The sequence below is a fragment of the Eschrichtius robustus genome, chromosome 13, assembly GCF_028021215.1.
Source record: "Eschrichtius robustus isolate mEscRob2 chromosome 13, mEscRob2.pri, whole genome shotgun sequence".
NCBI classification, from domain to species: Eukaryota; Metazoa; Chordata; class Mammalia; order Artiodactyla; family Eschrichtiidae; genus Eschrichtius; species Eschrichtius robustus.
The window spans coordinates 31,479,153-31,490,321 of NC_090836.1; the positions used below are offsets into that span (position 1 = coordinate 31,479,153).

The 11,169-nt window shown below is 43.6% G+C and overlaps 1 protein-coding gene across 4 annotated transcripts in view; it reads right to left on the minus strand.

Annotated features, from left to right (window-relative positions):
* CPNE8 (copine 8) overlaps nt 1-9,789 on the minus strand; it is a 294,890-nt gene extending 285,101 nt beyond the window's left edge. For 3 of the 4 annotated variants that reach the window (XM_068561317.1, XM_068561314.1, XM_068561318.1), the window contains exon 1: nt 9,197-9,402. In XM_068561317.1, coding sequence (XP_068417418.1) covers nt 9,197-9,333 — 137 coding nt within the window. In that variant the 5' untranslated portion in view covers nt 9,334-9,402. Of the gene's footprint in view, nt 1-9,196 lie in introns of all 4 variants that reach the window. The other variant, XM_068561315.1, reaches the window with a different exon arrangement.
* Between the last annotated feature and the right edge of the window lie 1,380 nt (nt 9,790-11,169).

Sequence of the window (11,169 nt, forward strand, 5' to 3'; positions counted from 1 at the left end):
GAAGGCCTCACCATGGACTTACCAGTGTCTGTTCAAACTTCCCTCCCAGTAAGTGAATGGGTTAAGAACATGTTCCTTAAACCAAAAAGTGCCTGTGCCCAAGTAAGCACACTGCAAAAGTGGCACCCATACCTTCAACAAGGTAATGTGTACAATTCAAGCCTGTTGTCCGAGAAATTACATGCTCTCCTTGGGCCAGTGTCTTATGTGGATCTAGACATGGCCCCTCAGATACCACCCATCGCTCTCCCTCTCAGCCAAGTCAAAGAGAGAATCGGGACCACTCCTCCTGAGACATGGTTCACCAATGGCAGCAGTCAAGGCAATACCCCCACTTGGCCCACTTCAGCAGTTCGCCTGGATTTCAGTGTCATTTGGTTTGAAGAAGGCACAAAGCACAGCAGTCAGTGGGCTGAACTGGGGGCAGTATAGCTTGAGATCACTCATCAATCTACGCCACTCTATACAGCCACAGACAAGTGGGCTGTGTGAAAAGGACTGACCATGTGGATGCCACAATGTCATCAGGAAAGCTGGACTATCTTGGGACGGCACCTGTGGAGAGCTGACCTACAGAGGGACATCTGGATGTGTGCACACAACCCAGTGCTGCCATCAAGGTAAGGCATGTCTCTGCACATTCTCCAACTACACTGCCTGGGAACCACAAAGCAGACACCCTAGCCAAGGAGGGAGCTGTCCTCCTGGAAGAGTTACAGACTCCCTCGGACATGGCAAAGTGGCTTCACTGAAAACCGGGATAGACACTGAGGCCCCAACCACCTGGGAGATAGCCAAGATGTTATACCTCTCCATCAAATACACTGACTGGCAGGCAGTTGATAGGGACTGCCCCCACTGTAGCCTGTGGCGATGACCCCTGAGACATACTCCTGGTCACATCGGACGAGCACTAGCCCAGTGACCAGGTGGTAAGTGGACTATATCAGCCCCCTGCCCTTATCAGAAGGACACAAGTATACACTGACCTGTGTGGACACAGGTACCTGACTGATACAAGCCTTTCCCAGTAAGAGGGCAAATCGAACAGCCACTATTAGGGGCTTGACCAAGTTGGAAAATATGTACTGGGTCCCCATTCACACAGACAGCAACCAAGGGACCCATATCACTGGACGTGATGTAAAAGAATGGGCTGAAGCCCAGGAGATTTTATGGACCTTCCATCTGCCATATAACCCAACAGCCACAGGGCTGGTAGAAAGAATGAACAGGTTACTGAAAGAGACATTGAAGAAGCTTTCTCCAGACGGGTCTTTAAGAGGATGTTCTCCACCACTATTAGAAGCCATCTGGCTGTTAAACACTGAACCCACAGCAGGTCACATGTCTGCTTATGAGAGACTGACTGTGCCTGCTCTGCCAACTAGGGCCTTAAAGGTACAAGTGTTAGAAGGAGGACTGAGACCCATCTGATGGGATGTGGGTCTTATCCTAAGAATGCCACAGAACCTCCTACCTGGGGAGACTATCTTAGATTGGAGACAAATGGTATACCCCTCCCAGGTGGCTTGGCATCCTTATACCTTGGGGGTAAGGGCTAGGCCCTGGCATAGTATTTCCTCAATCTTTCTATCTAAGTGAAGGCCCAGCCATAACCAAGGTGATCTCCCCCATAGAAATCAAATGGGGGACTGAAGTAGGGCTTCTTTTATGAGCCCCTACTGAAGCCCCCACATATAATATCTCCCTGCCCAGTTCCGATGTAAAGGCACAAAATGTCTGGTATTGTCCTATGGGAAAAGTGTCAAATCCCAGGGTGATCCTGGCACATGGAGACCAAACTGCTACAGTGTTGTTTCTGAATGAAGATTTGTCTTTCTTGGTACCTTTAAAACACTTATCATCCTTAGCCTTTTCCTTCTCAGATTAGTGCCACCTACCTCCACTAATGCATTCTTGTCCTGGGCTACCACCTATGCTGACATCCACAACCACTCTGACTTCTGGGTATGCAGATTGCTGCCAATGTCTAGCTCTGAAGTAATGCCAGGGGTATTCTGTCTTTCAACCTTACATCACGGGGACAATGGGTGGGGACAGCATGTAAACTCCCGATATCTGGCTCTAGGGTATTCTCGGAAGAATGGTGGATAAGATCGTGCGGGCCATATAGATGTCAGGGGTGGAGCATGGAGCTGAACCATACTGGCTCCATCTTGTCAGCTCTATCGTAGGCCCGCAGTCCTTTCCACGTGACTAAGCTTTAGCCTAGCTCACAAAGGAATGCGCCCAAGCCAGATGAGTTCCCTATCAACTTTTACCCTTGCCTTCATCTAAAATGAAAGTTGGAGGAAGGCCTTTTGCTGAGGTAGATGGTTAATGGTCATGAGACCCAGAAGTGGGGTGGGTGCCCCTGGTTCCAGTATGTGTGGATGTGCTTCTCACTTGGTAGTCAGATTCTGTTTTTAACTTTGGTACCTTTAAATCCCCCGTACCCGTTTTGGCAGTACAAAGCACAGCTGTGAATGCCTCTGGATCTTCTGTTCGCCTGATCTTTCCTACCTGTATGTAAGTTACCCACAATAGACTTTATAATTGCACTTTATGGAGTTGTCTGCTTCATTTTTCAGTCTCAAAGTTCTTTCTCAGTTCGGAGGATATGATTCAATATCTCCGTCTCCCAACAGAAAGAAATGAACTAAATGCATATAGTTTGATGAAATTGTGGGTGATTTTTATTTTTTGCTTATATCTATTTGTAATTACTGAGTGCTTAATTAATGTGACAAGCAGTGTTTTAACTCATGTAAATGTACTAGCTTATGTAACCCTCAAAACAAAATAAGAGGTAGGGGCTATTGTTATCCCCACTCTACAAATGAAGAAATTGAGGAACAGAGAGATTAAGTAACTTTCCAAGGTTTCATAGCTAGCAAGTGTTAGAGCTGGTCTACTTCCACACTCATGCTCCTCAAGGCTAAGCAAACTGGCTCAAATAAGCAAGTGTTATTATTATAAAACAGGCTAACAAATGAATAAAACCCCTTTGAGATGGATTGTTTTTCTTCTCTGCCTTGAGTAAACTCAAATAGGGAATTCAGGCTTCTGACTATTATGCCACAAACAGCATACCTAAAAGAGCACAGCTTTAGCATCCTCTCCTATGGGGCCCTGCTTTGTGAATTGCTTCTAGACTCACATTCTCCACATTACAAGGCTGTTTTAAACACCCCAAATGCTAAAAAAAATGCAGTGCATACCAAACTATTGATAGAACAACAACATGAGTAAAGCTTTTCTCTGCTAAGACATACCTGGGCAACTCCCACATTGAGACTTCAAAAGCACTGTCCAAAAATGCCCCTAGGACAAATTTCTCTGAAACTCTGGGGTTAAGACAAACCCAAAAAAGCACTATTGGGTGAATACAATTCTGAACCACAGGACCTCAGGAACTGCAGAGCCAGATTATAGGCTGTTGTGGCCATGCCTGTCACATGCCTCATTAACAGGATAACAGGTATTCTAATTTCCCTAGCTTATAGTAACTTTATAATTCATCAGTATCACTTGAAAACCTATTTACAGGCTAATGTCCAACATTTTGTCTGACAAAAGAAGGGTAAAGTGTGTCTAAGAGATAACCAATGTGGATTGGAGTGGAGCCACCAATTGTGTTTGAACACTTGGATTCTCTTTCACCATAGATATTCAGAACATCATCAGTATCTGTTTCAAACTGGATCACTTCCCACTGGACCAATCAGATTCTGTCTCTTGGAATTGAATTTGCTTTCCCCAGTGCTCAATTAATCACTAAATGAGTTGGAACGGTAACACATAAATTTGCAAAGTACATCCCACTAGTGGATGGAAAAACGAAAAAAATCTTCAAAGTAAAAGAAGAATAAAGATGTGGAAAGGACTACATGAAAAGAAGAGAAGAAAAAGTATACAAAATTTCATCCATCTTCTTGTTTCATTCACAATACACTTGCAGGCTGCCAAAACCTTTCATGGATTATAAAAGATCACATAACCCCACTTATTATAGTAAAAAAGTAAAACCAGAGACCTAGCAGAACTTGACACTACCATTTCTAATAGTGACAACCTGACAGCAGCAGTAATTTTCCTTTGTACATGCTTTATCTTTTACAAAAGGCCTATAAACAGTGATGTGCAAGTATGTTAACAACAGATTTCCCCCCAAAAAGCTGAATGTATGTGTGTGTTGTATGTACATAATTTATTATAAATTTAACTGATATAAAGTATGTGTAGCTGAGCAATTACAAATAATAAAATATATACAAATAATACTTTTATTGTAAATTCTATAGAGCCAATTGATTCCCACAGAATGTCTTAAGCATAGACAACAACTAAACAATATATCAAACCCTGATTTGTAGTGTTTGCCACTTTCCATGATATAAATATTCCCACCACAGTCAATTTCAAGCTACCAAATGTGATGTCACTGAACATGGATTGAGATAAGATGGGCAGTAGCACATAACTGCATAATATTTTCAACCCACAGATTTAAGAAACAGAGCATAGATGATAGTAAAGAATCTAGATAATAATAAAATGTAGTTACTAAAATAATTAGAAATAATTTTTGAGTATGTCTTAACTTTGTCTTTAATATAATTTAATTATAGACTTACATAAGTTAAATTTTTAAAAATCTCTGTATTTAACCACTGGCACACGAATTCCTATTTCAATCCCATTTAAGCCAGTTCCAGCATGCCATTGAAACGTATACTCCTAGCACCTTACTGAGGCAGGTACTGTTAATCCAAACCAAGTAACTACAGTCAGAGTCACTAGCTCATCAAACAAGTAAATTAAAATGTTTAGTGTATAGGGAAATGGTAAAAAAAAGCCTGGTACAAAATGTCCAAAAGACAATTCATAAGCCTTGTGTAATATGAGGTGTCTGAGAAGTCAGCAGTGCCAGGAGAGCCTAACAACATCTTGTCAGCAAGTTGAGAATGAATCACCAATGGCCCTATCCAAAGCAAAGAGAAATTTCTGACTACCACTCACATACTAGGTTCAGAGTTGATTTATTCATAGATTTGTTCATTCCATCAATATTTTTCTTTTAATTTAATGTATATAAGCAGCACATGGAAAACTTGTTATAAGTACAGACTCCTGGACCTTAGTCCCAGAGATTTTCATTCAGTAGATCTGGTGTGGGGCCTAGGGGTTTGTATTTTAACAGGCAAACCCCTCTCCCCATGACAGATGATTCATTCAGAGGATTACAGCAACCAGCATTTACTGACTATTTATTCTATGCCAGGTTCAGAATGTGTAGATACGAAAGAGACAAAACTTGTCCTCAAGGAGACTACAGAGACCAAGAATTATAACTATAATATTGGTACATACCAGCTGCTTTGAGAATACAGCAAAATCCAGCTTGGAAGAGGGGTCATGAGAGAAAATGATGTTTGATCTGAGCCTTGAAGAAGGAGAACAAGCTAATCAAGAAAAGAAGGGGAAGAGAGGAAGGGACGTTCAGGGCAGAGAACAGCATGTGCACAGCCACATAGGCAAAGAGAGTTTGGCCCAATAAGACAACAGCACATGCTTTGGGACTGTACCTCTTATTAGTGTTCTGTAGCCACATTTACCTGGCCCCAGTTTTCGCATATAGTAAGCACGTATTTGTTAGACTATGTTCAGTCACAGAGTTCATGCAAGGAGTGGTGGGAGATTAGGCAAGACAGTTATGGCCAGGTCAGGAAGTGCTTTTTAGAATTCCTAGTACAAAGTAGGAATTACTTTTCCACTTTGTATTCTTCCTTCCACACTAGATTTTAAAATTAGTTTTATCACCATTACAAGATTATTGCTTTGAAAGGATTTACATGTGATACCTAACCTACAAAATCTAGAAATATAGACTGCCCTCCCTGCTTTTATACTTGATAAGCTAATTTCTCAATCAGAGAAAATGACAAAAATCATCAAAACAGTGTGTGAGAAATAGTGCAACAAACCAAGGTCCCAGGGAAAACAGTTAATTACTGCATATTATTTTTCCCATTGGTTTTAACATTATTCTATGTTAATCTGTTTTCAGAATAAAACAGGAATGTTATAAATGTTACTTTATGTTTCTAAGGTTGTATCATTTCAGCTATAGACACTTTAATTAGGTAACCCAATAACTTAAAAATCTTAAATGTTAAAAAATTAACATAATTTTAAAAATGAATGCAAGAAGACCTAAATAATGAGTAGAAGGTTAGGTCAAAGAGTAGGAACTTATCTCTACATAAATATAGCTAGAAAATTGTACTTGTCACTCTAACACACCAACTTTGTAGCTACTATGGAAACACCACGTATACTGCCCTTTCTCTCATACCAACCATGCCAATCTGTCTTGTCTCCACTCGAGCCCCATCTCCTCTTTGCAGCATATTCCAAGTATTCTGTTCCACAATGATCTCCTCTCTACCTGTGAATGAACCTCATCTTTGGATTTAGTCCTATGTTATCGTGTGTTATATAATCTAATATTATATTTATCTCCCAACCAGATTTTACGTTTTCAGCGAACTTCTCTTGCATTTCTCATGGAGCATGGCATAGGGCTAAACATATAAGACACTCAAACACTTCCATAAGTTAATAGACAAAATGATTTCCATTAATTGTGTTTAGCTTCAAGCTTCAATTGCTGATTTTCTCACCTCCCTCAAAATGAAGATGCAAACATCATAAAACTTTTACAAAGTCTTAGATTGGACACAGTGAAAGGAGGTTATCAAAAGGGTTGTCAGCAAATCATAAGAAGTCTTCAATATGAAAAGGCAAGGTAATTCCTTGCTCTGCTTGCCCATAGTAAGGCTAAGGGGTCTACAGCTGCGCCTTGTTGCTAAGTAAATCAACCAGGAAATACGCTTTTTATACATATCAAAGAAGAAAGAGAAAGAGGGAACAGGTATCTCAAGGTCACCTCTATCCTTGTATCCTTTAACCAATTTACTGAAGTTCAAAAGAGAAGGACTATTTACAGAATTCCATAGCTGAATCATATATAATGCATTTATTCAATATATGCTATTTCCAATATCATAATAATAACTAACATTTTTTAACACTTTCTTTTGTGTCATACATCACGTTAGTATTTTTCAGATATCATTTTATTAAACTCTGGTAACACCCTATATAACATAAATACCATAATTATCTTCATTTTAGACATTAGAAAGCTTAAAGACTTGCTCCAAGGCAACAACACGAGTAAGTCACAAAGCCAGAATATATAACCAGGTCTCTTATGCCAAAGCCCAAAAGACACCACCATCTATCATTACAAGATCCAATTATCAACAGTATAAGTACTATAAGTACTTGGGTTCTCTTTCAGAACTTTTTTTTTTCTATTTGAACATTTAAAAATTAAAAACAATACATAAATCAGTGGTATTTAAAAAGGCTGAAACAAGGGGATCTCCAGGTTCTGAGGTAGCAAGCTGAAAGAAACTGGCTTAAAGCCAATTGACTTCAGGATTCCCAGTACTACATCCATAGCAAACAAGCATCAAAGGGAGGAAAAAAACAAAAAAAAAAGCAGTTAAATACGGACCTTATTGGCAGAAAGACCAGCTAAGGTAAAATTTCCCCATCACCCCTAAAGAGCTTATGGGGAATTCAGATTTAATTTACATTTGCATTCATTCCATGTACAGGCCACATGCCATTCAGACTTGCAGGATGTTTAGCAGAGAATAAGAACTCTAGAAAATTCTGTTATTGTAGGACTTTAGGCTATGCATTATCTGCATACATTAATAACCTCCCTCTAGCCTGCAAAGCTAGCTTCAGAGAAAAGAAAAAGGCCTAGAAATTAAGGTCTAAAACGAATTTTCCATACAGTTTCACTTGTTCAATTGACAGAAATCTCAGGCAGCATTTAAAGCAGTGACCACAATAAGGCAAAAGCTTAATGTTAGCAACCGCTTTCAGAATTACTATTATGGTCTGAGGTCACTTAAAAGGAAGCAAGCAATCATGGGATATAGTTTCAGGGATAGCTACTAAGGCTATCTATCACCTATCCCCTAATACCTCGGGGGAGGGGAGTGTTGATGCTTGAGTTTCCACCAAAAAAAATAAATAAATAAATCATTCCTTTGGCTTTTAAGCTTAGTCTTGTGACAATGCAAAATTAAATACCACTGGGTTGATAGCAGTTTATGCCTCGGGGCTTATTTACATCGAAGATTACCCATGTTTATTAGATTTCTTCAAGATTTTTTCCTTTTTTTGCTAAAAAAAGGAAAGGGAGGATTTGAGGGCATTAAAAACAAGCGAAAAGTGGACAGGTGAGAAGAGCTTTCCACTGAGAAAGATCAAAGTATGCAAACAAGGGAGTGGGCTCCAGTCAGTAGTATAATTTGCAAGTTCTCTCTCTCCTTCTGTTGCCATTACAAATTTAGTGTAGTCTGTCCATCTCTTTCTCAAAATCTTCTGCAATATAGCAATTATGCTGCTTTATTTACAAGGAAACTGACCCAAAGAACATCACGCAAAGGAGTTTGAAATGTACAGCAGAGTGTAGGTTGTTACACACACTCAAATGTATCCACTTGCAGGCAAAAAGTCTTGACTTCCCACATTTTAGGTAAGGCTGCAGCCGAAATCTCCACCTAGAAGGCCAAAGGCAAAGAGCCCGGGGGGCGGGAAGCCAGCTGGATGGCTCCAGGAAGTGGGTGGGGAGGAAGCTCCGGGGTTTGGAGCCAACCATGCCGACAGCAGGTTTGCACACGCCTACCAGAGGGAGTCCTGGGCCACTGCGCGCATTGCTCACAAGCGCTTTTGGCAATGCTGTCCCATTCGATTCCTGTCATCACCCAACCCCACAGCTCGGGTGTGCGACGTGATAAAGGGCTTGTAAAGTGGGCGGCGGCCAGGGGTTCCCGCCGCTGAGTCACAGCCCAGCCAACTTTTACAGCATTTCCCAGAAAGAAAATGAAGTCTCAGTCCCGTAGCCCACACTCGCTCCTAGTTGCGGCTCTCCGCTCTGTCACTCGACCCGGCGGTGACTCGAGACCCACAACTGGGCTATTTCCCACTCACTGTGCAACTTCACACCCGCGCAAAGCCTCGGGGTACCCTGAGCGCTTGCCAAGCGCTACCGACCGGGTAGATGGGAGGGCAGAAGGAGGGAGGGGAAGGGCTGCGTCCTCACCTGCAGGACACGGACACCTCCACTCGTGTGGCCGGGATGGCCGCGCTCAGCTGGTTTAAATCCCCGAGGCCCGCGGTGCTCGTGTAGCGGCTGTCCATCTTGGAGGTAGGCGCCGTGGGCTTGTCTGGCGCCCACATCCAGAGCTCCGGCCGACTGAGGGCTCCTAGCCCAGCTCCCGACAGTCGGGGTTGGGGGTTGAGGGTGGAGGCAGAGGAAGAAGGCGGAGGCAACTCGCGGGAAGTGGGAGGGAGGGGAGAGGCGGACCTCAGTGCAAAGCCGCGAGGCAGCAGCAGGCCAGGCCTGCACAAGCTGAAGCTGCCGGGGAAGTGGCGCACCGTGCTTTCAGCTTCCCTGCCCCCTCCTTGCCGGCAGCAGCCCCGGCTGAGGACTCTCCGCGATCCTTTCCCGGCTCTGAGCGTCAGGCTCTGCGGAGCCACCGGGCAGCCTGGCGGGATAGGTAGCAGCAAACCCAGAACCCAACCGTCTAGTAGAGCAAGCCCAGCCCGGTTTGGAGTGCGGTTAGGGTTTTGTCTCCGCCTCTTCACACCCACGCCAGTTCCTAAATCCCGCATCATAAGCCCACCCCTTCCCATCCAGCGGTGATCCTCACCTCGCCCTCGGAGTCCACGGAGGTCCCCCCCACTACGCCATAGGACAGACGAGCCGAGTCCCCGCTTCTGGACTGTCCACCCTCGTCCGCTTAAGGATTGGGGAGGATGAGACGGACTTGGGGACGATCTCACGGACTTGGGGACGATCTCCAACCTTATGTATGCGGTGGTAAAGTAACAGGTCAATATATGGAACAAGACGAGAGCAGGGTGGACCTAAGGTGGAGGGGAAAAAAACTATATGGGATTTAAAGGAGCCATCTGGTTTCCCTCTTCCCTCAGTTCTTCGGAACATGGGGGTCTAAAGGTGACAATCCTTCTACCTTCGGGGCTCTTCTGCGCCCCCTCGTTTCCAAATGCATGGAAGTTACGTTCTAAAACCTGAATCACAACCACAAAACACACCTCCCTCACTCCGACTCCCACCCGGCAGGACCTGAATGAACCTGGGCGGATAAAAGCAGAACTGAGCCGGAATGAGCGCCGTGTTTGGAAACTGGATTCTGGGGCCGCCAGACTTGTGCCAGGATGCAGAAGCTGCAAAGCCACGGGAGGTACCCACCGCTCCCCTCCATTACAGCGACCTTTATTACAGGCACCTTCCCTCCAGCGTCACCCGAGCGCCTGAGGGTCCCCAGACGCTCACCACCAGGGGGAGACAGAGATCAGGACGCGGAGTACCGCGAAGCAGGAGAGGGGGTACTGGGGGGACGGAGGGTTATGGGTATCCACCTTCCTTTAAAGCGCCAAAGCACTGAGTTGCCCGCTGGCAAGACTAACTCAGGGAGGAACTGTTTTCGTGATTTGAGGACCTACCCTACATTGGTTTTAACATTTTAATACAATTGGAGCCACCTGCGTAGAGAATCTATAGAGTTGCAGGCGAGGATGTGTGGGTGCAGTCTTGAGGCTTTGCGCTGCCAAAAATCCTTCCCACGTTTCATTCTTGGTTTCCTTTCCTGATCTCCCCACCCACCACTTGTCACACTTTAGAGTTTTCTGTTTCCCTTTCCCTATTGGAAAATGCCCTAAAACTCCAGACATTTCTGTTATGCTGCCCAAAATTAGCTTGGGGGAAGAGACCTAAGTATATTTTTTAAGCTAACCGTAATTTTATTTTATAGAAGCCTACTGAAGAAATAAAAGTAAGACCTGCTCTGTGTCTAGTAATCATGAAAATATGTGTTAGGTGAGCCGACGCGGATTGTGAAAGAATTCACAGAAATATTAGCAAGAGAAGAAAAGAAAGTTTTTATTCACTTTCCAAGGGAGGAAAGGGGCCAGACTCATAGAGTAGCATCGGCACCGAAGGGTGGAGGTTTGAGCCTTTTACTGGGCTTCACAAGGCAAGGTGCAGGAAAA